The sequence below is a fragment of the Macaca mulatta genome, chromosome 1, assembly GCF_049350105.2.
Source record: "Macaca mulatta isolate MMU2019108-1 chromosome 1, T2T-MMU8v2.0, whole genome shotgun sequence".
NCBI lineage: Eukaryota > Metazoa > Chordata > Mammalia > Primates > Cercopithecidae > Macaca > Macaca mulatta.
In genome coordinates this window covers 110,768,692-110,796,145 of record NC_133406.1, presented here as the reverse complement: position 1 = coordinate 110,796,145, position 27,454 = coordinate 110,768,692, and the positions used below count along the sequence as shown (strand labels likewise).

The following is a 27,454-nucleotide window of genomic DNA, read 5'->3' as shown; positions in this document are numbered from 1 at the left end:
GACTAGACCCCCACTTGGTCTCCCTCTTCCCAGGCTACGCCTGTCCCCCAGCCCCACCTCGCAGCGTAGCCGCGGCCGTGCTTCCTCCCACTCATCCCAGACACAGGGTGGGGGCAGCGTCACCAAAAAGCGCAAGCTGGAGTCCGAGAGCCGCAGCAGCTTCTCACAGCACGCACGCACTAGTGGGCGTGTGGCCGTGGAGGAGGTGGACGAGGAGGGCAAGTTTGTCCGGCTGCGTAACAAGTCCAATGAGGTAGGCTCCTGGTCAGGGTCTAAGGGGATACAGCTGCATCAGGGAGAGAGTGGCAAGACAGAGGGATGGCATGTGGAGAGAGGAACATCCCTCCCCTCAGAGGGTGGAGCAGGGTGAGCCTGTATATCTCCTCCACACTCTAGTTCCAGGCCTGGCTCCTGGACTCTTTGGCTGTGAGACCTTGAGCAGGTTATTTAACCTCTCAGAGCATCAGTTTCCTTATCTGTAAAATGGGGATGAATAATGATCCCTAAGTCTTTGAGTTGTCAGGAAGATGAAAGATAAGATATCCGTGTGCCTGGCTCTGCGTATGTGTCCACAGATCATGGCTATTATCCCCAGGGGGAAGGACAGTGACAGGGGTGGGTGTAGATGGAAGGAGAGGCCTCAATTGCAGGCGGGCAGAGGGTTGGGCCTTTGAGCAAGATAGACCCAAAAGCCTGGTTGAGCCTCCCCCACCTTCCTCTTCCCTATCTTCCTGGCAGGACCAGTCCATGGGCAATTGGCAGATCAAGCGCCAGAATGGAGATGATCCCTTGCTGACTTACCGCTTCCCACCAAAGTTCACCCTAAAGGCTGGGCAGGTGGTAACGGTGAGTGGCAGGGCACTTGGGACTCTGGGGAGGCCTTGGGTGGCGATGGGAGCACTGAGGTAAGTGTCCTTTTCTCCTCTCCAGATCTGGGCTGCAGGAGCTGGGGCCACCCATAGCCCCCCTACTGACCTGGTGTGGAAGGCACAGAACACCTGGGGCTGCGGGAACAGCCTGCGCACTGCTCTCATCAACTCCACTGGGGAAGTAAGTAGGCCTGGGCCTGGCTGCTTGCTGGATGAGGTTCCCGCTGGTGGCCAACATCGGAGCCAGCTTCCCCCAACCCAAGTTAGTCAATTCAGGGCCCCTTTCTAGAGCTCTCTGTTGCAGGCCCCAGACTTCCCCACCCAGTAGGCAAACCAAAAGATGCTTCCTCAACAGCACAAGGGGTAGAAGTTAGACTGTGAGGATTGTTAAAGGCAGAGCCATACTCCTACCCGGAGAGCTTGACAGTGTCCCTCTGGAGTGGAAATGAGTTCCTTAGCTCCGTCACCACAGAGGACAGAGTAAGAAGCAGGCCGGACAAAGGGCAGGCCACAAGAAAGTTACAGGTGTTCACTGGGGTAGACATGCTGCACAACCCTTCCCTGGCCCTGACCCTTGGGCCTGGTCCCATGTCCTTGCCAGGAGGTGGCCATGCGCAAGCTGGTGCGCTCAGTGACTGTGGTTGAGGACGACGAGGATGAGGATGGAGATGACCTGCTCCATCACCACCACGTGAGTGGTAGCCGCCGCTGAGGCCCAGCCTGCACTGGGGCCACCCAGCCAGGCCTGGGGGCAGCCTCTCCCCAGCCTCCCCGTGCCAAAAATCTTTTCATTAAAGAATGTTTTGGAACTTCACTCGCTGGCCTGGCCTTTCTTCTCTCTCCTCCCTATACCTTGAACAGGGAACCCAGGTGTCTGGGTGCCCTACTCTGGTAAGGAAGGGAGTGGGAACTTTCTGATGCCATGGAATATTCCTGTAGGAACAGTGGACAAGAGTCTGGATTTGTCTCCTGGGAAAGGGAAGGGAGGACAGACGTGGGGCATGCCCGCCCTGCCTCTCTCCCCCATTCCTGTTGCATGCATATCCTCTCATTTCCCTCATTTTTCCTGCAAGAATGTTCTCTCTCATTCCTGCCCCTCCTCCAATTAATAGTGCATGCCTGCTGCCCTACGAGCTTGCTCCCTTTCTCTCTTCTTTTCCTCTTAAGCTCAGAGTAGCTAGAACAGAGTCAGAGTCCCCTCTCTGGTTCTCTGTCCCCAAGTCTTCCTGAGCCTTCTCCCCTTTTATGTCTTCCCTCCTCTCCTCCTGGCCCCTGGCCTCCCAAAGCCCTGTTGCCTGCTGGCTCCTTGGGCACAGAACCCCACCTTCCTGCCTGGTGGCTGGGAGCCTGCAGGAGCCTGGACCCTGGTTGGGCCTGAGTGGTCAGTCCCAGACTCGCCGTCCCGCCTGAGCCTTGTCTCCCTTCCCAGGGCTCCCACTGCACCAGCTCGGGGGACCCCGCTGAGTACAACCTGCGCTCGCGCACCGTGCTGTGCGGGACCTGCGGGCAGCCTGCCGACAAGGCATCTGCCAGCGGCTCAGGAGCCCAGGTGGGCGGACCCATCTCCTCTGGCTCTTCTGCCTCCAGTGTCACAGTCACTCGCAGCTACCGCAGTGTGGGGGGCAGTGGGGGTGGCAGCTTCGGGGACAATCTGGTCACCCGCTCCTACCTCCTGGGCAACTCCAGCCCCCGAACCCAGGTGAGTTGTCTTTGCTTTGTCTCCAAACCCTGCAGGCGGGTCACTAGTCATCAAGGGGTAGGACGAGGTGGCCTTGCAGGGGGGAGAGCCTGCCTTCTCTTCCGCAGCCCGGGGGAGTGGGAGCCTCCTCCCCAGAGCCTGAGTCCTAGACAGCCCACCCCTGCATCCTGCCCCTCTCGTCTGAGCCCCAGACTGGAGGGCAGGGTCAGGGCTGGAGTGTGAGAGATGGGGGAGATGCTACCTCCCTTGTAGGAGCCAGGGGAGGGAGGGTCCGGGTCCAGGCCCTGCTGCTCACACCCCTCTCCTCTGTCTTCTCTCGTAGAGCCCCCAGAACTGCAGCATCATGTAATCTGGGACCTGCCAGGCAGGGGTGGGGGTGGAGGCTTCCTGCTTCCTCCTCACTTCATGCCCACCCCCTGCCCTGCACCTCATGGGAGGGGGCTCAAAGCCAAAGAAAAATAACCCTTTGGTTTTTTTCTTCTGTATTTTTTTTTCTAAGAGAAGTTATTTTCTACAGTGGTTTTATACTGAAGGAAAACACAAGCAAAAAAAAAAAAAAAAAAAAAAGCATCTATCTCAATCCTAATTTCTCCTCCCTTCCTTTTCCCTGCTTCCAGGAAACTCCACATCTGCCTTAAAACCAAAGAGGGCTTCCTCTAGAAGCCAAGGGAAAGGGGTGCTTTTATAGAGGCTAGCTTCTGCTTTTCTGCCCTGGCTGCTGCCCCCACCCCGGGGACCCCGTGACATGGTGCCTGAGAGGCAGGCATGGAGGCTTCTCCGCCAGCCTCCTCTGGACAGCAGGCTCACTGCCAGGCCAGCCTCCCAGAGGGAGAGAGAGAAAGAGAGAGGACGGCTTGAGCCGGGCCCCTGGGCTTGGCCTCCCGTGATTCCACTACACCTGGTTGAGGTTCCTCTGCCTGCCCCACCCCCAGTCCCCACCCCTGCCCCCAGCCCCGGGGTGAGTCCATTCTCCCAGGTACCAGCTGCGCTTGCTTTTCTGTATTTTATTTAGACAAGAGATGGGAATGAGGTGGGAGGTGGAAGAAGGGAGAAGAAAGGTGAGTTTGAGCTGCCTTCCCTAGCTTTAGAGCCTGGGTGGGCTCTGTGCAGTCACTGGAGGTTGAAGCCAAGTGGGGTGCTGGGAGGAGGGAGAGGGAGGTCACTGGAAAGGGGGAGATCCTGCTGGCACCCACCGTGGAGGAGGAAGGCAAGAGGAGGTGGAGGGGTGTGGCAGTGGTTTTGGCAAACACTAAAGAACCCTTGCCTTCCCGTTTCCCATCTGCACCCCTTCTCTCCTCCCCAAATCAATACACTAGTTGTTTCTACCCCTGGCTGCTGTGGTGTCTTTGTTGGTGGATGTCGCTGTGTGTACTGAGATGCGGACTCGCGGGCACGCGCGCGCACACACACACACACACAGCGCCACACGGTCACTGCATCCTCCTGCTCATTGCTGCCCAGTCCTGCCCTGCTCCAGGGGAAACAATTAGAGATCAGAGCACTTTGGGTGCACATCTGAGCACTCGGTGGTGGCTGAGGGGGAAAGGCTTTGATATAAGCATCATCACCCACTGTATGACTCTCTCCCAGTGGAAGCCCTTCAGAGAAGCAGAGCCTGAAGGAGGGCTTTTGCTAACTAACTTCCCGCATCCACCAGCATTTACTGACTGCTTTCTCTGTGCTGGGCCCTGAATGAAGCATGAATATAAGACATATGATACAGATCCAGTCTGAGGGTGGTGACATATCAGGATGTAAGGACAAGGACACCCAGGGAGGAGGGAACAGAAGCTGCAGGAGAGGGCAGAGGAAAGGAGCAGTTGATGTCACTTTGTGCCATGTTGTGCTTGGGGGATTGGGAAATGAACAAAACAAGATGCCCACTGTCCTCAGGGAAATTACACCCCAGTGGGAGTCAGAAAACAGACTGCAGACAAAGGGACGTGTTAGGCCAAGTAGGATCCTCGGAGGGGGCTCCATCCTGGGGGAATGAGGTGCCCAGACTGAGGGGAGGAGCCCCAAACAGGGAACATGAGCTATAGGAGCCAGCCTTTCTCTGGCCCTTCCTAGTTTCCAAAGCATTTCTGCAGCATCTCATTTGGCCTTCGTACTGTCTTGAGAGGTAGGTATTGTCTGCTAGGCCCCTGGAACTCAAGCCACTCAGCTCGAAGGTGGCACAGATCCCAAGATTCTGGAAGTTTATGTTTCCTGGGCAGAGTTGAGCCTGCAGTCAAGAGTCAGTGAGAAAAGGGCATGTCTGGCTGGGATCGTGGGAAAACATGTGAGAAAGCAAAATTACTGAGAGGAGAAGGGCCCCTGAGGTCATGCTGGACACTCCTGATTCCACCACAGTGCGTTTAGGGAAGGGAAGTTAAGAGGAAGGAGGTTTGAAGAAGGAGTCCCTGCTTGGGTTGGCAGTTTCCAAGAAGGAAACCCTTCCTCTCCTAGGCCTCAGCAAAGACCCTGAGGCCCCACAGACGTGGGGTCTTAGATGTCAGCGAAGGAGTCGGTGTTTCCCAAAGTGAGGACACCCACCTGCACTTCCTGAGCCGGGCACCTCGGGGCGCCAGAGCCCCACCACGGTGGCGCCCGTGCATCCTGGCTGGGGGCGGCGGGGGGGCTGGGGGGGGTGGTTCCTTCGCTGCTCAGCTGAACCCTGGTGAGCTGGCTGCATGGGCACTGTGGGCTGGGGAACACTAGGGGCAGCAGGCGACGTTCCTAGCTCTTGAGGAGGAAGGCTGAGGGCATAGGACCTCACGCAAACACTGCCCCACAAGCTGGCAGCGCAGCGGGGGCAGCAGCCGGGGACTCAGCAGTTAAGGCGTCCGCACACGTGGTCACCTCACATGATGCTCACAGCACAAGTCAGCACTCAGCAGCCACGTTTCATTATGTAAAAAAAAAATTGTTGTTGTTGTTAAAATGTAATACATGCTTGACCTAGCGTGGTGACACGCACGCCTGTAGTCCCAGCAACTCCTGGCCTGAGGCAGGAGGATTGTTTGAGTCCAGGAGTTCTCGGCCAGCTTGGGCAACAGCAACAACAAAAATATATATCATATGGTAAAATTCAAAACACAGGTAAGGGATGGGCGCAGTGGCTCATACCTGTAATCCCGGCACTTTGGGTGGCTGAGGCAGGCGGATCTTGGGGTCAGGAGTTCGAGACCAGCCTGGCCAACGTGGCAAAATGTCTGTACTATATAAAAATTAGCTGGGTGTGGTCGTGCGTGCCTGTAATCTCCGCTATTCGGGAAGCTGAGGCAGGAGGATTGCTTGAACTGGGTGGCGGAGGTTGCAGTGAGCCGAGATCACGCAACTGCACTACAGCCTCTACAGCCTGGGCGACAGAGTAAGACTCCCTCTCAAAAAAAAAAAAAAAAAAAAAAAAAGTTATTATTTTGCTCAGGGTATTTATTTATCTATTTATGAGATGGAGTCTCGCTCTGTCACCCAGGCTGGGGTGCAGTGGCACAATCTCGGCTCACTGCAAGCTCCGCCTCCCAGGTACATGCCATTCTCCTGCCTCAGCCTCCCGAGTAGCTGGGACTACAGGCGCCCGCCACCATGCCCAGCTAATTTTTTGTATATTTAGTAGAGATGAGGTTTCACTGTGTTAGCCAGGATGGTCTCGATTTCCTGACCTCGTGATCCACCTGCCTCAGCCTCCCAAAGTGCTGGGATCACAGGCATGAGCCACCATGCCTGGCCTTATTTATTTATTTTTAATAATTTTTTAAAGAAAACAGGTAAGAACAAATAATTTTTTTTAATCCATTTCTTTCTTTCTTTCTTTCTTTCTTTCTTTCTTTCTTTCTTTCTTTCTTTCTTTCTTTCTTTCTTTCTTTCTTTCTTTCTTTCTTTTTGAGACAGAGCTGGAGTGCAGTGTCTTGATCTCAGCTCACTGCAGCCTCCACCTCCTGGGTTCAAGCAATTCTCCTGCCTCAGCCTCCTGAGTAGCTGCCATTACAGGCATGTGCCAGCACACCCGGCTAATTTTTGGCATTTTTGGTAGAGACGGGGTTTCACATGTTGGCCGGTTTGGTCTCGATCTCCTGGCCTCAAGTGATCTGCCCACCTCGGCCTCCCAAAATGCTGGGATTACAGGCGTGAGCCACCTCACCTGGCCTAGAAAGATTATCTTTTTCTTTTCTTTATTTTTGAGACAGAATCTCACTCTGTTGCCCAGGCTGGAGTGCAGTGGTGTGATCTCAGCTCACTGCAACCTCTGCCTCCTGTTTTCCAGTGATTCTTGTGCCTCGGACTCTGAAGTAGCTGGGACTACAGGCATGCCCCACCACACCCAGCTTCCTTCCTTCCTTCCTTCCTTCCTTCCTTCCTTCCTTCCTTCCTTCCTCCCTCCCTCCCTCCCTCCCTCCCTTCTTCCTTTTCTTTCTTTCTTCTTCTTTTTTCAAAACCTTTTTTTTGCATTTTTTTGGTATTTTTAGTAGAAATGGGGTTTTGCCATGTTGCCCAGGCTGGTCTTGAACTCCTGGCTTCAAGCAATCCACTGGCCTCGGCCTCCCAAAGCACTGGGATTACAGACGTGAGCCACTGTGCCCGGCAAGATTATCTTCTTCATATTGCTTTTTGTTTATTGGTGTTTTGGTTTTTTTTAGACTTGGAGCCTCACTATGTTGCCCAGCCTGGCCCTGAACTCCTGGGCTCAAGCAATCCTCCTGCTTCAGCCTCCTGAGTAGCTGGGACTATAGGCACCCCAGTTTCATATCAGTCCTTAAGCTTAGGAGGGGGCCAGGTGTGGTGGCTCACACCTGTAATCCCAGCACTTTAGGAGGCCAAGGAGAATGGATTGCTTGAGTCCAGGAGTTTGAGACCAGCCGGGGAAACATAGCGAGACCCTGTCTCTATTAAATTTAAAAAATAATAATAATAAAATAAAAGATTAAGAGAGGGAGGCTGAGGTGGGTGGATCACGAGGTCAGGAGTTCAAGACCACTCTGGCCAAGATGGTGAAACCTGTCTCTACTAAAAATCTTTCAATTCACAACCCCACACGCACACAAACTCTTATCCCTAACCCAGTCGCCTCCATTCTCCAGAGGGCGATTTCACACCTTTGCCTCTCTCTTTACTCTCAGCTGCTGACCTGTTCCCTGCTTTACACCAAGGAGACTGCTCTTGTCAAGGCCCCCAGCACCCTGCACATTACTAACCCAGTGACCACTTCTCAGTCCTCATCTAACTTGACCTTGTTTGTCATAGGAGTCTGGTCCTCGGCCTACATTGCTGATCCTTTCTTTTCTCCCTGTCCTCTAAGAGATGGAGTGCCCTAGGGCTCAATTCTCTTCTCTGTCTACACTCAGGCCCCAGGAGAGTTCCTCCAGGCCTATGGCTTTAACTACTGTGCCTGTGTTGGTGACTCTTTACACTTCAGCCTGTTCCTTTGCCTGGAACCCCAGACTGGAATCCCCACTTAAAGGTCTGACGGCATCTCGAAGTTAACATGTTCAACACTGCTACCCTGATTTCCACCTACCCCCAGTCTGCTCTGCTTATCATCTTCTCTATCTCAGCCGATGACCGCACCATCCTTTCCAGTTGCTTTGGCCATAAATCCTGGAGTCATCTTTAAATTCCATTTTCCTCTCATACTTCACATTCAGTCCATTAGTAAAACTGCCATGCTCAGCTAATTTTTGTATTTTTAGTAGAGACAGGGTTTCACCATGTTGACCAGGCTGGTCTTGAACTCCTAGCCTCAAGTGATCCACCCGCCTCGACCTCCCAAAGTGCTGGGATTACACTACCATGCCCAGCCCCGACCAAATTTTATGAAAGAGTAGCATCTTCCTCATCCCGAGTTTTACCACTTCCCAGCCACCCTTTCTTGTTTATTTTTCTCCGGGACATTTAACACTATTGAACATACATTACACTTGTGTATTTGTGTCTTCCATCAAAATACATACATCTGAGGGGCAGGTCTTTCGTTGTTTTTTTCATGCTAAGTCCCCAGTACCTAGTGCAGTGCCTGACTATATTGTAGGTGCTTTATAAGTATTTAAAGTAGATGCATAGACTTAGAAATTGAATCACTCAGTGTGAGGATTTTTTTTTTTTCTTTTTTGAGACAAGGTCTCACCATGTTGTCCAGGCCGGAGTACAGTGGCTCTTCAAAGGCTTGATCATAGCATCATAGCTCACAGCAGCCTTGGGTTCCTGGCAGCTTCCTGAGTAACTGGGACTGCAGGCACGTGCCACCACCATGCCCAGCTATGTGACCACTTTTGCAGAACCTGAGACCTATTGCCAAGTATCATCCCAAAGAGTGGAACTAATTTTCACTTTAACCACTAGTGGGCAGGTTATTACCATTCCCATTTTAATTAAGGCGGCTGAGACCCAGTGAGAGACGAGGTTTACCCCAAGTCACCCAAGACTCCAGATTCTTAGAAAATACCGTGGCAACTCAGAATACTGTGGGAGGACCAGGGGGGCTTTGCAGAGGAAAGGGTTGTTTTGGCATGAAAGAACAAGAAGAGTTTCATCAAGTGGAAATGAGAACTACTATCCCGGAAGAGTACATCTTCCAGGTGGGAGATAAGGTAGGAACAGAAACTCAGAAAAAGGCAGAGTCCAGGCTGCCTGGGGAAAAGCCCTCCCGCACTAAAGGGTTGGGAGGGGCCTACAGTACCCTGAGGGGAGTTTGAAATTAATTGCAGCGCCCTGGGAAGCCAGGGAGGGTTGTGAGTAGAGGGCTGATATGAGAATTGAGGCTTTCTGCTCTTTGTCTGTCTGCTATCTTCTGTTTCCATTTTCTTTGTCCCTCTCTTCTGCCGTGGGTTTCTCTCAGCTGCCCCAGCCCCTCCTGGCATAACGAAGTCGTTTTCCTTTTCTGTGTCACAATCCTGACAGCCCATCAGGAAGCCGAGGGAGCGGGTGAGCCAGGGTTCTCCTCAGAGCCTCGGTGCCCCCATTGCTCTGTGCCCAGAGGGGCAGAGAAAAAAGACTTGGAGAGGCAATTAGAAGGGAAGGTGCCTCCTACGCCCCCTGACTGACTCTGGGGTCCTGGCCTCCCCCCGCCTTCTGGGACCAGGCCTCAGGCCCTTCCACTTCTTGGGCTGATTCTCCGTGCCTAGTACCAGTTGGTGCCAGCTGGCAGCTCTCACCGGAGACTGAGGTGGCACGCATATGGGGGAGGGGAGGAAGTGGGCAGGAGCCCAAGGGGAACAGGGGGCAGGATCTGAGGAGGTGGAGTCAGAAGCTGGGTTGCCAGCATGGGGGTCTCATGGGATGAGGGAAAAGTGAGGCAGAGGACCCTGGGGTCTTCCAGGGGAGTAGGGAAGGTGTCAGGTGGTCCCCACTCTGGCTCTCCTGCCCCTGCCAAGTCCAGTCCTCTCCCCACCACCTACTTTCCTCTACATTCACCCCCTTAAGCTGCCCCTGGCTAATTCTCCTTGGTCCCTTTAAGAGCTGCCTGGGAACTGGGGCACTGGAGGGGGCTGGAAGGGCCCCCACCCCCTCCCTGCCATGCCTGGCCCTGCTCCACCCCCTGTCCGGTGCAGACTCTGCTGGAAGTCTTGGACGCCTGGGTTAGGGTCTCCTCTTCTGGGCTGGGGGTAAGGCTTAAAAATGGTGGGGAAGGGGGACTGTGGTCCCTGGGGTAAGAGGGAGGGGCGGGATGCCAGAACTCTGGGACTATGGACATAGAGTGTCCAATGGACAACACAGGGGGTGGTCCTCTGGCCTCGACTGGGGGAGGGGAAGCCTCAGGGATCTTGAGGGGCATATCCTAAGGAACAGGATGCCTGGGTCTCCTCCCTCCACTCCCCCATCTCATTTCCCCAAGGCCTTCATTTTCTAAATTCCATCAGCCACTCCTTGCCCCCCTGCAATCAAAGACACAGGGTCCCAACATCTCACCTTCCCACACGTGGGGAAATTGAAGCTAGACAAACCAGAGGAAATAGAATTATGTATGCTGCAGCAGGAGAAATGGAGATAAGCTTGTGGAAAGGCTCTCTCTCCCTCTCCACCCCACACAACTGCAAACAGGAGGCCTGGGTGTCCAGCTCACTCCAGCGAGTTTCTAACTGTGGCTATGGCCACCACCCTGGACTCTGTCCCTCCTCTCTCACCAAGACCATTTAGCTCTTTTCTGGAAGTTTTGACTCTCATATGGCAAGGCCAGGGGAGGCCCCTGAAGTCTGGTTGTGTGACCTGGATTGAAGTGGAGCCAGGTGGGATCTGTAGGCTCCCCCATTCCCTTGGATTATTTCAGAAATGTAACTCCTTCCTTCTCTGCCACAGAGACTGGGCCCAATTCCCCTAAAAGGGAAGAAAATAGGGGCAGGGACCCAAGGATGTCCAGTGGGGGTGTGACGGCTTCCTGTAGTTCACCCACTTCCTTCCTGTTATCATTCTAGTTCAGGGTCCTCTACTCCCCACCATTTTAATCTCATATCACGTGTCCCAGTCCCAGGGGAGAGAAGCCTGAACAAGCAGGCCCTCTGAGTCGTCACAGCTGAGATGCAGAGGGGCAATGAGAGTGGAGTGTCAGGAATCAGTGGGGACATGGCGGACTCGCTCAGGGTCCACTTCTGCTTTCAGCACATGTCATGCCCTCCTTGCCTCACCCCAAAGCAAATGCTCAACCACCACCCCAACTCAGATCTAAAGGGGAACCTGTCTTGGTCCATGAAACCCTCTACCCGGGGCCGACACTAGCACACTCATTTCCTTCCTCTTAAAAATACTATGAAGTCTGGCAGAGCCATGCTGCTCCCAGGCAGGCTGAAAAGCCATTATTTTATGGATGTGAGGCAGGGAGGTGCTCTGCCCAGCATCACACAGCAGGCCACAGGCAACCAGGCCTGGGATCCAGGGCCCTTCATCCCAGACTCATGGTGCCTTTTCTAGTCCCCTGCCAGCTGAGACAGAGGCCAGCCTGGAAGGGGCTTTGTCTTTTTCTTTTCTTTTCTTTTCTTTTCTTTTCTTTTTTTTTTTGAAATGGAGTTTTGCTCTTGTGGCCCAGGCTGGAGTGCAATGGCATGATCTCAGGTCACTGCAACCTCCATCTCCCGGGCTCAAGTGATTCTCCTGCCTCAGCCTCCTGAGTAGCTGGGATTGCAGGCATGCGCCACCATGCCCGGCTAATTTTGTATTTTTAGTAGAGATGTGGTTTCTCCATGTTGGTCAGGCAGTCTTGAACTCCCAACCTCAGGTGATCCGCTCGCCTCAGCCTCCCAAAGTGCTGGGATTACAGGCTTGAGCCAATGCGCCCGGCCTGAAGGGGCTTTTTCAACTCCTCATTTTACCAGTGAAGTTAGGGCCCAGTGGAGACAGAAGGGAGCTCTAGTAACAAGGCTGTTTAGGATCAGGGCTGGGAGAGAGCACAGGCTTGGCTCCCAGAAAGGCTCCATACAAACCACTGCCTGCCTGTGCTCCTCCCGGAATGGGAAAGAATCCAATTCAGTTTTCTTTCCCTATGCCCATCTAGTCTAGACCCTTGGAAAGTCCTTTCTGAAGTCTGCCCTCTACAGCACAACCTTTCCCTCTGAATACGTCTCAGAGGATGTTAGCCAGAGAAGGCTTCTGGGGGAGCCACCTTCTTCTCAGGCAGCTTAGGAAGGAGAGGCAGAACCTGAACCTGGCGGTGGACCCCCTCCCTCAGAAGTCAGGATACTGTGAATAGGAGAGGGCTCCTTGGGGTTCTTGACAGAGTCTGTCCCTTGGCTTATTTGCATATTTGCATAGATATTTGTGGGCTCACTTGTGTCCTCATTGGCAAACTGAATTTGCATGGGGCCAGGCTGCAGTCCAATTGTGTCGCCCTGGCATATACACAGTTCCCAGGGTAGAGGGAAACCCAGAGGAACCGGCTGTAAAGAGGAATTAGCCCCGGCTGACCCCCTGAACCCAGGTGGGGACATGTGCACTGTGGTGCCTGCTGAAGGTGGGCAAGGGAGCTGAGCAGGGACTGGAAGCTACTGTACCCCCTTTTCACCTCCTCCCGCATCTGGAGCCCCTCCTCCTCCACACGTGCGAATCCAGGAGCCACAGAAGGTGGGGCGCAGTGGGACACGGGTAGGAGGAGGAAGAATATGGGGAGATTCTAGTCCCTCCCACTTAGAGATGCGGTCGCCATGGTGACTGAGGACCAGTGAGGCGGGATGGGGTTGAGGATGGGGGTGGGGGTGTGGCAGGGGCTGAGGCACTGGGAGACCGGAAAGCCTGGCATTCCAGAGGGAGGGAAACGCAGCGGCATCCCCAAGCTCCAGGTAAGGGAGCGGGAGAGCTGACAGTTCTGAAGGGAGAGGGCGGGGCCATTGTCTGGTGCTCGCTCTGCCCTAAGGAGGGGGCAGACAGAGGGGTCGGGCCATTGTGTGTGATACTCAGCGCAGCCTTCCAGAGCTAGTCAGACTGGAGGAGGGGACCTGGGAAGCTCTTGGGTAAGGGGTTAGGAGGGACTGAGCTGGTGGGTGGCAAAAAGGCTGGGAGACAGTGGGGATGGGAAGAGGTGGAGGGACACAGGGGGCGTAGAGGTTTGGGGACGTCCCTAGTGCCTACACACGCTAGGCACTCAATACATACAAGTTGACTTGACTTGCTTGTGATCATAACAAGAGAGCAGATGAGGGCCAGGGCAGGTGGAGCTAAGTCAGGGAAGCCAGGAAGCAAAGCTCTCCAGGACTGGGCTCTTCTGTGGGCTGCCCCTGAAGCTGAAAGGGAGAAGGAGGTGGGGGAAACTGGACCTGCCAGATCTCCGCTGAAGCCAGGAGTGGCTTCTCTCCTGGCTCCAGGAGCTGCTCCTTTAGTGAAGCATCCATGCTCTGCAGAAGAGACTGAGTGCCTGGGGCTGGCTGAAGCTCAGAGGTAGCATGGAGTAGGGGTGGGAAGCAACCTCTCCATCTCCCCTCCCACCTCCACATCTAGACCTTTCCTCTGCACAATAGAACCTGGCAGGAAGGGGTTACCATCAGATGCTGTGTAGGGGTTGCAGGGGAGGAGCTGGACTGTGGCAGGGCAGAAGGTACACTCAGTGTTGTTGTCATGGCAGGACCCAAGGCTAGGCTCCAAGACTTGTGGAGAAATGGGCTGGGGGAACTCCCAGATTAGAGCCATGAAAATGGCACAGCCCCTGTGGGCGGATCCCTGAACATCTGACCCCTTCCCACTGCCACCCCACCTGACCTGCTGCCTGAAACCATCCCCAGCCAAGGTACTTCTCCTTGGCCTTTGTTTCCTCATTTGCACGGTTGTCAGGAGGGGTATGTCTGAGTACCCTGTCAGCCCTGAGCTTCTTCGATGCTGTGTGCAGGACCTGCTATATAATTTGTGGGGCCCAGTGCAAAATAAAAATGTAGAACCCCGGCCGGGCACGGTGGCTCACGCCTGTAATCCCAGCACTTTGGGAGGCCGAGGCAGGCAGATCAGGAGGTCAGGAGATCAAGACCATCCTGGCTAACACGGTGAAACCCCGTCTCTACCAAAAATACAAAAAATTAGCCGGGAGTGGTGGTGCGCGCCTGTAGTCTCAGCTACTTGGAGGCTGAGGCAGGAGAATGGCGTGAACCCAGGAGGCGGAGCTTGCAGTGAGCCGAGATTGCGCCACTGCACTGCAGCCTGGGCGACAAAGCGAGACTCCGTCTCAAAAAAAAAAAAAAAAAAAAAAGGGCTGGGCGCGGTGGCTCAAGCCTGTAATCCCAGCACTTTGGGAGGCCAAGACGGGCGGATCACGAGATCAGGAGATCGAGACCATCCTGGCTAACACGGTGAAACCCTGTCTCTACTAAAAAATACAAAAAACTAGCTGGGCGAGGTGGCGGGCGTCTGTAGTCCCAGCTACTCGGGAGGCTGAGGCAGGAGAATAGCGTAAACCCGGGAGGCGGAGCTTGCAGTGAGCTGAGATCCGGCCACTGCACTCCAGCCTGGGCGACAGAGCGAGACTCCGTCTCAAAAAAAACAAAAGTAGAACCCCTTGTTTAAGTATTATGAGGACTTTGAACAGAGCAACAGCAGAGCATTAATCCAAGCGTGGCCCTTCTGAGTACAGGGCCCCGTGTGGCTACACAGGTCTCGTGCCCGTGAAGCCAGCACTGGCTGGGGCCCTGCCAGTTGAAGCAAGGGAGATGGCAGTGGGGCTTAGGGTCTGACTCCAGAGACTTTGGTGTGAGGGGTGCACTGCTGGGGGCAGGGTGCCCTTCCCATTGGGCTCTTTTTGACCAGGAGGCTCTTGCTAGAGGCAGGGGTGGGTAACTCACAGCCTTCCTTCAAGGAGGTTTCTGTTACCTCTGAAACGCTTTATTGACCCAAATATGCACGCTCATAAGGGCCACGCTTGGGGCTGGGCACAGTGGCTCACGCCTGTAATTCCAGCACTTTGGGAGGCCGAGTTGGGCAGATCACTTGAGGTCAAGAGTTCGAGACCAGTCTGGCCAGCATGATGAAACCCCATCTCTACTAAAAATACAAAAAAAAAATTAGCTGGGCTTAGTGGTACATGCCTGTAGTCTCAGCTACCTGGGAGGCTGAGGCAGAAGAATGGCTTGAACCCGGGAGGCGGAGGTTGCAGTGAGTCAAGATCGCACCATTACACTCCAGCCTTGGCGACGACAGAGCAAGACTTTGTCTAAAAAAAAAAAAAAAAAAAGCCCATGCTTGGTTTAATGTTCTGGTGTTGGCCTGTTGAAAGTCCTCAGAAATCACCCCAGAGATCTTGTTTCTTAACCTAGAGTAGGCAAAGCTCACTACCCTCCCAGCCCACGCTTGCCTTCTCTATCCAAGTGGCTCAGAACTGTGGACTGGGGCAGGAGGAGGACTGAATGACTAGGACTCTGTAGAGTCTTTGTAGCTAAGAGATTTGCTATTGAATGAGGCAGATCTGAATTCAACTTGGCTTCTAGCTGTGTAACCTCTCTTCTTGATCTGTAAAATGGGATTATGTCCGTACCTAGCTGCTAAAATTGTTGGGAGGACTAAAGCCTGATAGTGTGAACTATTCATATTGGCTAGAGGGACTGGGGAAGAGGACATCTGGAGTTGGGAGAATTCTGGATGTCTGGAGGAAGAACTGGGGGCAGGGCATGGAGTCTTTCACTTCCAGAAAGGCGGGAATAGGACATCAGGCTGGAAGTGTGGGGCTGGAACTCCCCCAACCTCCCCGTATCAGAACTCCTCCCAGTGACCCAAATAAGCCAATCTGTTTAAGCAGAGAGGCCCAGGGGAAGACCGGCTTCCCAAATCTGAGCTGGGGGTTGGGGAGACACAGAAGGTAGGGTCTGGATAAATGGGAGTTTCTCTTGATTCTAAGAAGCTGGAAGCAACCTGGCAAACAGCCTCTGGGAGAGTCTGGGGGAGTCCTAGGCAAGTCTTGACAGAAACGATTATTAGGCAGGATATGTCTGAGACCAACCCCTGGGGAAATTGAGAGAGACGAAAGAAGGCTGAGTACCTCAGATGAGGAATTATAAGGAGTAGCCTGAGCTGTAACATCCCCCATGTTGGCTGGTGCTGTAGCAGGAGGGATGGAAGTTACACTGCAGGAAGGACTTCCTGCCAGGGAGGAATGTGCATGTCAGATGGAAGTGGATTATTTATTAGAGTTGGATTAGCCCTGGGATGTCTGTGCTCTTTAACCTGCAGTCAGCTGACCGTGTTGAGTGGGCAGGAACCTACCCACTTTGTAGGCCATGGAGTTCTTGCCGCTGGATGCCTCATTAACCCTGCGTTATGAGGCTCCCCCTGGAGCCTTTGAGGAGGGGTAAGCAGCCATCTTTGGGGGTTGGGCGCCTCCAAAGTGTGGTCCAGTGAGCATGAGTTCAGATGAGAAATGTTCTGGGCTTCCTATTGGCCTGATTTTTGGGCTTCCTATTGGCCTGATGTCAAGGAGTGATGGAGATTAGACTACAAGGGGGACTTCCTCAGCAAAATCACAGATAAGAGCCTAATACAATTCTTTCATTTTTTAAGAAAGATTATGGCCTAGCTGACAGTGGGAGGTTTAAAGGTTAGACCACTGCAGGGACTTCCCAGTAGGTAGGAGTGGAGAGACCCCACCTTGTGCGTAAGTGAAAAGAGGAATATGTCATGTCCCCTATCTGGGAAATCTTGAGCAAGAGGAGAAACCACTGCTAGGCTGGTTAGACTGGCTGTGACATGATGGAGAGACAGGGGAATCACTGAAATGACCTAGAAGGGCCTCTTAAACTTTCTGGTTGGACCGAGCAAGAGGAGGGAGAGAGAGGTGTGTCTCTTGTAAGGTGGGTGAACCTCTTTTTATTCCCTCCCAAACCACCAACTTCCACCCAAGCCAGGATCTGTCACAACTCGAGAGGTGGAAATTCCGGTTTCCCTGGCCCAGAGCTCCCAGTTCTGGCTTTGGCATGATGGGCACCTGGAGGGCTGCACTCCCGTTCCAGCCAGGCTGAGCCTTCTGTCCCCTGCTTCTGGGGCCTGGGAATCCCCCTTCTTCTTTCTCCTGAATGGCACCCCCGCCCTAGAATCCAGACACCGAGTTTCCCACTGTGGCTGGTTCAAGGGTATGTGAGGTGAGATGGGTGGCTTGGGGTGGGTGGTCTTGGGAAAGATTATGTAGAGGCCCAGGGAGGCAGACACAGGAGCAAGAGACAAGGGGGCCGGGGAGCTGCAGAGGCTGGGAGCCGGCCAGCCACCCCTGCCCAGGCAGCTCCCCAGGAAATGCTGATAGCCAACCTGGCGGGATGGACCCTCATTGCCTCCCTGGAAGAATCAGGCCAGGCAGGACTGAGCCTCAAAGACCCTGAGCCCAGCTGGGGCTGGGGGAGAGGTTAGAGCAGACAGACTCAAAGGTCTGCCCACCTAGGTCAGAGCTGAGTATGAGGCACAGGTGTCAACAGATCTGAAAGTGACAGGAGAGTAAGGTCTGAGGAATTTATATTTTGGGTGCAGGAACCTGCTCCCCAAAATGTCCCCTGCCCAGAGCCAGGCCACGGTTTGGGCTTGGGCTATGAGAAGAGGGAAGGCAAAGGAGGAAAGGCAGGAAAGACGTCCTAAGAATAAGGCAAGAAAAGGCAGACCAGAGCTGTTGGTGAGAAGACAGCAGAAGAAGAAGGATAGGGGACACCCACAGGGGACAGTGAGGTGACAGGCTGAGGCTTGGAAGGATGATGAAAGTGAGACTGTCTTAGGGCCCTTCTAGATGGGGAACCTTCCCTGCCCTAATGTCCCCCCCGCCCCAACCAATACACACGCTTCTGCTGCCTGGGGCTCTCCTATTGGTCCCCAGGGGGGATGTGGTAAGAACTGCTCACCCAGAAAGTGCCCGGGTGCCTGTTTCCCCAGAGCTCCCTGGTGACAGTCTGTGGCTGAGCATGGCCCTCCCAGCCCTGGGCCTGGACCCCTGGAGCCTCCTGGGCCTTTTCCTCTTCCAACTGCTCCAGCTGCTGCTGCCGACGACGACCGCGGGGGGAGGCGGGCAGGGGCCCATGCCCAGGGTCAGATACTATGCAGGTAAGTGTATGATGGCAGCAAGTGTGGGGATGGCAATAGAGAGCTGGAGGTGGGTGGAGGAAGGAGAGAGGAACAGAGGAGAGGGGGGAAATGGACATGGAGAAACGGGGACACAGAGAGAGATGCCAGGGAGAAACAGAGGGTTTCGGAGAAAGAGACACAGCCAGAAATAGAAGTCCAAATGGAAAGAAAAGCCACTGGAGAGCAGATTGAGAAAAACAGGGGGCCACGGGGCCACGGGGCCACGGGCACTGCTTCTTCCAGTTCTCCAAAATCGGTAATTTTTCTTTACTTCCTTAAATATCACTGTCACCAAGCTGGGCACCTCAAACTCCTAACTGCTTCACACTCCCAAGTACCCCAAAATCAAGGCCCATGCTAGAAGACCATGCGTGGACCCAGTGACCCAGGGCACACCAGGCCCATGCCAACCACATAGATCATGCTGGACCATACCATGTCCAGGACTGTGGGATGGTTGGTCGGAGAATGGGCCCTGGAACCCACACGCAAGCACAGCTTGACTGGTTTCTTACTGAGACTGTGGAGGCTGCTGGTCCCCTCACCTCCAGGGAGAAGACTCAGGAAAGGATATAGACACTGCAGGAGTTGTAGGTGACTGGGCGTGGCTGTGTCTTTAGCATCTTTCTGGGGCAATCAGTAAAGGAAACGTATATTGCCCACTGATGCAGAGACCTCCTCTGTGTTGGATGCAGGGCGTACAAACATGGATAAGCCTCAGCCCCTGCCCTCAAGGTGTTCACAGTCACAAAGGGGGAAGCACATGAGCAAGCAGACCATCAATACAGGGTGATCTGTTCAGTAACTGAGGGATTTATGCAGCTTTGGGGGAGGCCTGGCTTCCGGGAGATGCTCCTCCCTGAGGCCAGCCCTTCCAGCCCGCAGCTGCACCATATTCCCCAACTCCTCCCCTCTGTCCTGTGTAAGATTCCCTGAGCCTACAAACGTATCAGTTAGCTAGTCAGCTTTCTAACTAATGCAACAGTGCAAGTGCTAATAAGAGAGGATCTGAGGAGCTCCTTCCTCCTCGCTGATGTGCCAGTGGGACAGGAACATACACCCCCACCCACCCCACAATGCCAAGGTCATGGAGAGGAGCCTCCCACACCTGGCTCACTATCTCTGCCCAGGGGACATCCAGCCATGCCCACACAGATCTTTGAAGAAAAATGCTTCCTCTCTGTTTATGGTGACTCTACTGGTGGGAATTTCCTTTAACAGAAGAGGAAGAAAGCAGGGGTGGTTGGGGGGGTGGCGAGAGGGACCCTCTGACACACACCCTCCTGTCTGCATGTAGCTTTGCTGCTTGTGGCTGCCAACACTTTCCTGTTTGTCTGTCTGCCTGCTGCTCCCCGTCCTACTGAGGACCAAGGCATCCTCCCCCATGGTAGCCCTCCCTGTCCCAGGCCTGGAAGAGCATCCATTGTGCCTCACTTTATTTCCTGTCCCCATTACTCTGTCTCTGGCTGCCTCTTCTCTCTACTGTGGGCTCAACACACAAAGCTCTTGTGGCTGCCGGCAGGGTGGGGTGAAGGGGAGAACTGCTGGTGGAGGAGAGTGGGTCTAGCTGCCAAGGCCCGGGGAGCACACTCAGGCAACCCTTCCCCTTCCCCCACTTATATCTCAGGAGTCAGCTGCCCACCAAGTCCTCATCACTCTCTCCTTCTTACTACCTCCAACAGGGGATGAACGTAGGGCACTCAGCTTCTTCCACCAGAAGGGCCTCCAGGATTTTGATACTCTGCTCCTGAGTGGTAATGGAAATACTCTCTATGTGGGGGCTCGAGAAGCCATCCTGGCCTTGGATATCCAGGATCCAGGGGTCCCCAGGCTAAAGAACATGGTAAAGAGTCCAGGGATAAAGAGTGTGGGCTGGGAGTGAGAAGGGGGCCAGCAGCTGCCCTGGGCTTGGCTGCCTGTGCATGAGTAACAGCTCAGTTGCTGCTATCTGTAATCAGCAGTTCTCTTTATATGTATATCGTGACAATATAACAGACAGGAAATGTTGTGGCCTCACTTTTTTTTTTTTTTGAGATGGAGTCTTGCTCCGTTGCCCAGGCTGGAGTACAGTGGGCACGATCTTGGCTCACTGCAACCTCCACCTCCCGGGTTCAAGCAATTCTTCTGCCTCAGTCTCCCAAGTAGCTGGGACTACAGGCACACACCACCATGCCAGGCTAATTTTAATAGAGATGGGATTTTACCATGTTGGCCAGACTGGTTTCGAACTCCTGACCTCAGGTGATCTGCCTGCCTTAGCCTCCCAAACTGTTGGGATTACAGGCGTGAGCCACCATGCCTGGCCTGTGACTTCACTCTTCATTGGTATTGTGAATAGTGATTGAATAATATTAATTGCAAAAATGGCTGATATGGAAATCATTGACATATGAGATAAACATTGACTCAAATTATGTCAACAATTTGATATCTAACCACTAGTAGAGATCACTGATGCTTCTGTGTCTTTTTTTTTTTTTTTTTTTTTTTTGAGATAGAGCCTTGCTTTGTCACCCAGGCTGGAGTGCAGTGGCGCGATCTCCGCTCACTGCAAGCTCCGCCGCCTCCCAGGTTAACGCCATTCTCCTGTCTCAGCCTCCTTAGAAGCTGGGACTACAGGCGCCCGCCACCACACCTGGCTAATTTTCTTTTTGTATTTTCAGTAGAGATGGGGTTTCACCGTGTTCGCCAGGATGGTCTCCATCTCCTGACCTCGTGATCCGCCTGCCTCAGCCTCCCAAAGTGCTGGGATTACAGGTGTGAGCCACTGCGCCTGGCCTTTTTTTTTTTTTTTTTTTTTTGAGACAGAGTCTCACTCTGTTGTCCAGGCTGGAGTGCAATGGCATGATCTCGGCTCACTGCAACCTCCGCCTCCTGGGTTCAAGCAATTCTGCCTCAGCCTCCTGAGTACTGGGATTACATGCGCCCACCACTAGGCCTGGCTAAAGAGATGGGATTTCACCACGTTGGTCAGGCTGGTCTCGAACTCCCAACCTCAGGTGATCCGTCCGCCTCAGCCTTTCAAAGTGCTGGGATTACAGGCGTGAGCTACCATGCCCGGCTGCTTCTGTCTTAGTCACCCTATTACTGGGAACAATGTGAGGAAGGAAGGAAGAAAGGGAGAGAAGGCACTAGCAATATAGTGATCACCTCCGTGGTTCGTGTATCCTGATGTGTAGTCTGCTGACCACCTGCACATATGAGATGCTGGTTAAAAATGCAGATTCTCTAAGGCGTGACCCAGGAACAAACATTTTAAACAATTTCCCCAGGAAATGTGCGGTTTGACAACTGCTGCCATATATACCATTCTTCGTGTTAGGTGTTTTGTATATGCCACCTGGTTGTATCTGCCAGTAGCCTATGAAATTGACCAAGATCTCTCAGTCAGGAAATAGCCAAGTCTAGATTTAAACTTGGGTCTGTCTGATTCCTTAGGCTGTGTTCAACTATGGAGCTATGTCTGATATCAGTATTATTCAAGTAATAGCCATGGTCACAAACTGATGCTATTACTGCCCATCAGCATATCACTAAGCACCATGCCTGCTGTTGATTTCACATCAGAGAAGGGAAGCAGGTCACAGTGAGAACCGAAGACCTCATTTCTTTTCATCTTGCCCTCCCAACTCCCTACTTTCAGATACCGTGGCCAGCCAGTGACAGAAAAAAGAGTGAATGTGCCTTTAAGAAGAAGAGCAATGAGGTAAGTGGAGGTGGGGGAGTGGGGGTAGAGTGGGTAGAGAGCCCTGGCATCCCTACACCATCCCTGGATAGCCTCAGGTTGGGCGGCAGTGGAGGGCGCTTGTTTGCATGGTTATCTCCTGGATTATGTTCTACAGAGAGGTACAGGGACTGCCCCAGCATTACCCAGCCTTTCTCCTCAGTGAGGGGGCAGGCTCTGGGGGTCCAGGAAGTTGAGGTAAGTGGCCTGGAGACCTAAATTCTCTGTCTCCCTCAGACACAGTGTTTCAACTTCATCCGTGTCCTGGTTTCTTACAACGTCACCCATCTCTACACCTGCGGCACCTTCGCCTTCAGCCCTGCTTGTACCTTCATTGTGAGTTCTCTGGTGCCCAGTGCTCAGGCCCCCAAGCATTCCTTCCCACATCTACCCTCGGCATTCCTCTGTAGCTCTGGAAAACTCTGGCCTTCCAGATGCAGGACCCTCATCAACTTCCTGGCCCCAGACCAATTTCCCTCTATGTCACTTTCCCTTCCTTCCTCAAGCCCCTCATTTCCCAGATGTGAGACCTTGGCGTTCTGGCCCCCCAGCCTCTCTCCCCATTTAGGAACTTCAAGACTCACACCTGTTGCCCATCTTGGAGGACAAGGTCATGGAGGGAAAAGGCCAAAGCCCCTTTGACCCCGCTCACAAGCATACGGCTGTCTTGGTGGGTGAGTATCAGGTTTCTCACCTCATCCCAACATCTGCTTTCTCCAGTCACGCTGTGAAATATGGAATAGTACAGAGTTTTCCGAAAGGCAGGAAAAGCTGGGTGTAGTGATGGATACGTATGGTCCCAGTTATTTGGAAGCCGAGGTGGAAAGACCCTTGAGCTTAGGGGTTTGAGTCTAGCCTAGACAACACAGGGAGATCGTCTCAAAAAAACAAAAACAAAAACACACACACAAAAACCAGACTTTAGTGCCTTATGCCTGTAATCCTAGCAGTCTGGGAGGCTGAGGTGGGTGGATCACGTGACCCCAGGAGTTCGAGACCAGCCTGGTCAACATGGTGAAACCTCATCTCTACTAAAAATACAAAAATTGGCCGGGCGCGGTGGCTCAAGCCGGTAATCCCAGCACTTTGGGAGGCCGAGACGGGCGGATCACGAGGTCAGGAGATCGAGACCATCCTGGCTAACACGGTGAAACCCCGTCTCTACTAAAAATACAAAAAAAAAAAAACTAGCCGGGCGAGGTGGCAGGCGCCTGTAGTCCCAGCTACTCCGGAGGCTGAGGCAGGAGAATGGCGTAAACCCGGGAGGCGGAGCTTGCAGTGAGCTGAGATCCGGCCACTGCACTCCAGCCCGGGCTACAGAGCAAGACTCCGTCTCAAAAAAAAAAAAAAAAAAAAAAAAAAAAAAAAAAAATTAGCCAGTCATGGTAGGGCGCACCTGTGGTCCCAGCTACTCAGGCGGCTGAGTCACAAGAATTGCTTGAACCCGGGAGGTGGAGGTTGCAGTGAGCCGAGATTGCACCACTGCACTCCAGCCTGGGCAACAAAGCAAGACTGTCTCAAAACAAAACAAAACAAAACAAAACAAAACAAAACAAAACAGGCAGAGGAAAGAGAGAGGGAAGCCAGAAGCCTCAGATCACAAGATCAGAGGGAGAATTAAGCACCCCCAATCACCAACTCCTGCTGAAATTGCCACAAAAAGTGGTGGAGAAAGATGGATGTGGAAAGACACAGAGGCACGAGGGTTCGGGAAGGGTATTGGGTAGAGAAGAGGCCTGAGAGTGAGCCGCTGTTCAACAATCGTGTGAACACTTCCTCTGGTGTACTGGGCACTGTGCTGGGTAGTATAGGAGTTATAAACAAGAAATCAGACCAGGTGTGGTGGCTCACACCTGAAATCTCAGCACTTTAGGAGGCTGAGGCGGGTGGATCACTTGGGCTCAGGAGTTCGAGACCAGCTTGGGCAATAGTATAGTCAGACCTCGTCTCTACTAAAAAAACAAAACAATAGCAACAAAATTAGCCGGACAAGTGCCTGTGATCCCAGCTACTTGGGAGGCTGAGGTGGGAGGATCGCTTGAGAAGGTCAATGCTACGGTGAGTTGTGATGGCACCACTGCACTCCAGCCTGGATGTGAGCAAGACCCTGTCTTGAAAGAAAAAAAAAGAAAGAGAGAGAGAAACCATGTTTCAATGCACTACTGGACACCAACTATTACAGACTTCCCACCTGGCTTCCTGGAGGAGATGGCCTTCGGCTTTTCCACAGGACCTTGAAGATGTAGACAGATGGCAGGGAAGGTGTTCCAGGGAGAGAAGGGTAGGACCCAAGGTGTGGAAATGGAAAACACAGTCACCTTCCAGGATCAGTAAGTGATTCCACTTGGCAAGTGGTTCAGCTAGGTATGTGAGGGAGTAGCCACAGAAAGGCTAGAAAAGTGCCCAAACACGGAGGGCCACACAGGATGGCCATTTCCTGTGGAGAGAGGAAGCTAAGAGGGGTGCTTGGTGAGGAGGGGAAGCTGGGCTTTGGGGCTCCCTAGGAAGGTGCAGAACTGATGCAAGGGCCCCAAGACTGATATGGATGCCAGCGTCGGTCAGAGGCAGGTCTGTGGAGGGCAGAGGAGCCGTCCACGCCATCAGTTCTCTCTTCTCCTCTCCCCCACCCTAGATGGGATGCTCTATTCTGGTACCATGAACAACTTCCTGGGCAGTGAGCCCATCCTGATGCGCACACTGGGATCCCAGCCTGTCCTCAAGACCGACAACTTCCTCCGCTGGCTGCATCGTAAGGACCTGACCCCCGCTGGCCCCCTTTCCTGAGTCCCGGTGACCTTGCTAATTCACTCAACTCTCATTTGTGGAAGGTACAATGTGTCCATTACTGTTAGGCGCAGGGGGTATATGGCAGGGAAGAAGACAAAGCTCCGGTCCTCTTGAAGCTTTCATCTTATGTAAACACATTAAAGAAGCACCAGTCATCCCCTCCCCACATCGCTACCCCTGGACAAGCTGTGGGACCCAAGGAAGCCTGTGTCCTGGCCTCCAGGGCCAACCCAAGGGTTTTCACTCAGGCAAACCGAGGGCATCCAGGGGCTCAGTCCCTAAGCCCATCTGCCCCTCCCCCGCAGCGGACGCCTCCTTCGTGGCAGCCATCCCTTCGACCCAGGTCGTCTACTTCTTCTTCGAGGAGACAGCCAGCGAGTTTGACTTCTTCGAGAGGCTCCACACATCCCGGGTGGCTCGAGTCTGCAAGGTCGGCGGGCGGGGCGGGGGGCGGGGCTAACTGGAGGATTACCAATAGGGAGATGGCAGGGGCGGGACTGAGTGGTGGGTCCCCAAGGAGAGCGGAGGGGAGAGGAGGGGAGCGGAGGGGAGGGGAGGGGAGGGGAGGGGAGGGGAAGGGAGGGGAGGGGCGGGGAAGGAGACCAGAGGTGCTGGGGAGCGCGGGGTGGGGCACACGGGGCTGGGGGTGCGGGGAGCACACACGGGGTTGGCGGGACGGGGACACGCGTGGCTGGGGGTGCCCCCTCATTCTCCCTGTACCCCCAGAATGACGTGGGCGGCGAAAAACTGCTGCAGAGGAAGTGGACCACCTTCCTGAAGGCCCAGTTGCTCTGCACCAAGCCGGGGCAGCTGCCCTTCAACGTCATCCGCCACGCGGTTCTGCTGCCCGCCGATTCTCCCACAGCTCCCCATATCTACGCAGTCTTCACCTCCCAGTGGTGAGCAGCAGGGCCGGACCGTGGGGACTGGACACGGGACTTGACTCCAGTGAGGCCCCGGCTCGTGGGCGGAGGCAGGAATTGACATGAGCCAGCACCTATTCAGCACTTTCACAGAGGAAGGCATTAAATTGTCACCACCTCTGAGAAATTTGACTCATGCCCTTTTTGTAGATGGGAAAAATAAGGCTCAGAGAGGTTCTAACTAGTTTATATTCTGCCTAGTTCCAAAAGGGATAGGAAGCATTTTGCAAAAGGCAAATATTAAAATCAATAAAATAGATAAAGAAATGGGAATAAAAGGAGAGTATGAGAAGCCAGGGATAAGGCCAACACACTACAAATGCTTGTCATAAGATGTAGTATAGTCCCTGGATGCCAGCCACAAATTTAGCTCTGCACTTCCTAATGGCCAGGGCAAACAGGGAAACACCATGGGTTTCATAAGATAAAGTCGGCCGGGTGCGGTGGCTCATGCCTATAATCCCAGCACTTTGGGAGGCCGAGGCGGGCAGATCATGAGGTCGAGAGATCAAGACCATCCTGGCCAACATGGTGAAACCTTGTCTCTACTAAAAATACAAAAATTAGATGGGTGTAGTGGCGCATGCCTGTAGTCCCAGCTACTCATGACCCTGGGGCAGGAGAATCGCATGAACCCGGGAGGCGGAGGTTGCAGTGAGCTGAGATCACACCACTGCACTCCAGCCTGGCAACACAGCAAGACTCCATCTCAGAAAATATAAATAAAAATAAAGTCATTGCTTGAAGGTTGAGAAAGGTTAACCGATTTGTCCAAGGTCCCTGAGCCATGGTCTGGCCCCACAGTGTTTAGGTACCTGCTGACAATGTGTGTATTTGGGGTAAGTGGGGTCTGGTATCCACAGGATCCAGAACTGAGAGCCTGGTGTATACAATAGTCAGCTTCAAGAGAGCAAGAGAAACAGACCTCCTGTCTCCACAGACCAGGGCTGAAGGAATAAAAACAGTCTGGTAGTCAGGCACTGGTTGGTTCTCTGAGGACCACGGATCCAAGAGACTGAAAGGAAGAGGGCTTTGTGTGGAGCCAGGCTAGAGCTGGTTACACTGTCCCTCCAATGGGTGCAGCCCAGTCTAGGCAGGACAGGCAGGGGCCACCCCAGGGCCTGAGCCCCAATTAATTCTCATTAAGGATAATCAGACTTCATATCCCAAGATGGGCCTAGAGCCAGGCCCTGGGCCAGAGTCAGGGAATTCCATGGGGCTTCCTTGGCCCTTATCAACACAGTGAGGGGAAGGAGTGGTAGCTGGAGGCTGGCCCAGCTCTCCACACTCTTGCCTCCTGGGCTTTATCACTGAGGGTGGGCCAGGGCTGGAGAGAGAGCTGCCTGGTATGGCAGAGACCACAGACAATGTTCCCTCTGGTTGTCTCCAGGCAGATTGGCGGGACCAGGAGCTCTGCGGTTTGTGCCTTCTCTCTCTTGGACATTGAACGCGTCTTTAAGGGGAAATACAAAGAGTTGAACAAAGAAACTTCACGCTGGACTACTTATAGGGGCCCTGAGACCAACCCCCGGCCGGGCAGTGTGAGTACTACCTCCCACACTAATCACAGTCTACACACACATGATGTGCACGGAAAAGCACCTATCATGGCATAGTAAAGGCCCAATAAATGTTAGTGCTCTCCACCCCACCAATCTTGTCTGCTCAGACATACACCTGGTACAGCTGCCTACATTCCACATGTGCCTAGCACCCTCTTATACACAGAGGAGTTGCCAGAGCCATCTCCCTTCACCAAGGCTAACTGTACACCAAATATCTGGGTATATCACTATGGAAACAAGGGAACATGGGCTGTGTGCCAAGGACTGTCTCGGGCATTGCCACCTGCCTTTATTATTTAACTTTTTAAAAAAATCAGAGACCAGGCGGGGTGTGGTGACTCATGCCTGTAATCCCAGCAATTTGGGAGGCTGAGGCAGGTGGATCACTTGAGGTCAGGAGTTCAAGACCAGCCTGG

The 27,454-nt window shown here is 53.5% G+C and overlaps 2 protein-coding genes across 50 annotated transcripts in view; both read left to right on the top strand.

Moving 5' to 3' along the window:
- LMNA (lamin A/C) overlaps nucleotides 1–3,901 on the top strand; it is a 61,229-nt gene extending 57,328 nt beyond the window's left edge. For 4 of the 11 annotated variants that reach the window (XM_077996642.1, XM_077996607.1, XM_077996647.1 and 1 more), the window contains 7 exons: nucleotides 34–253; nucleotides 739–846; nucleotides 931–1,050; nucleotides 1,471–1,560; nucleotides 2,299–2,568; nucleotides 2,891–2,913; nucleotides 3,581–3,893. In XM_077996642.1, coding sequence (XP_077852768.1) covers nucleotides 34–253; nucleotides 739–846; nucleotides 931–1,050; nucleotides 1,471–1,560; nucleotides 2,299–2,568; nucleotides 2,891–2,913; nucleotides 3,581–3,650 — 901 coding nt within the window. In that variant the 3' untranslated portion in view covers nucleotides 3,651–3,893. 11 annotated transcript variants of the gene reach the window in all.
- Nucleotides 3,902–8,884: 4,983 nt separating this feature from the next.
- Nucleotides 8,885–27,454, top strand: part of SEMA4A (semaphorin 4A) — a 34,618-nt gene continuing 16,048 nt past the window's right edge. The window contains exons 1-12 of one of the 39 annotated variants that reach the window (XM_077942928.1): nucleotides 12,745–12,809; nucleotides 16,174–16,291; nucleotides 16,845–17,069; nucleotides 17,851–18,018; nucleotides 19,722–19,882; nucleotides 21,683–21,745; nucleotides 22,001–22,099; nucleotides 22,332–22,437; nucleotides 24,396–24,512; nucleotides 24,856–24,980; nucleotides 25,277–25,449; nucleotides 26,864–27,014. In XM_077942928.1, coding sequence (XP_077799054.1) covers nucleotides 16,261–16,291; nucleotides 16,845–17,069; nucleotides 17,851–18,018; nucleotides 19,722–19,882; nucleotides 21,683–21,745; nucleotides 22,001–22,099; nucleotides 22,332–22,437; nucleotides 24,396–24,512; nucleotides 24,856–24,980; nucleotides 25,277–25,449; nucleotides 26,864–27,014 — 1,419 coding nt within the window. In that variant the 5' untranslated portion in view covers nucleotides 12,745–12,809; nucleotides 16,174–16,260. Of the gene's footprint in view, nucleotides 9,135–10,090; nucleotides 10,149–12,314; nucleotides 12,595–12,744; nucleotides 12,810–15,732; nucleotides 15,895–16,173; nucleotides 16,292–16,639; nucleotides 16,791–16,840; nucleotides 17,079–17,850; nucleotides 18,019–19,721; nucleotides 19,883–21,682; nucleotides 21,779–21,926; nucleotides 22,100–22,314; nucleotides 22,438–24,395; nucleotides 24,513–24,855; nucleotides 24,981–25,276; nucleotides 25,450–26,863; nucleotides 27,015–27,454 lie in introns of those variants that run through there. The other 38 variants (XM_077942973.1, XM_077943004.1, XM_077942977.1 and 35 more) reach the window with 38 other exon arrangements.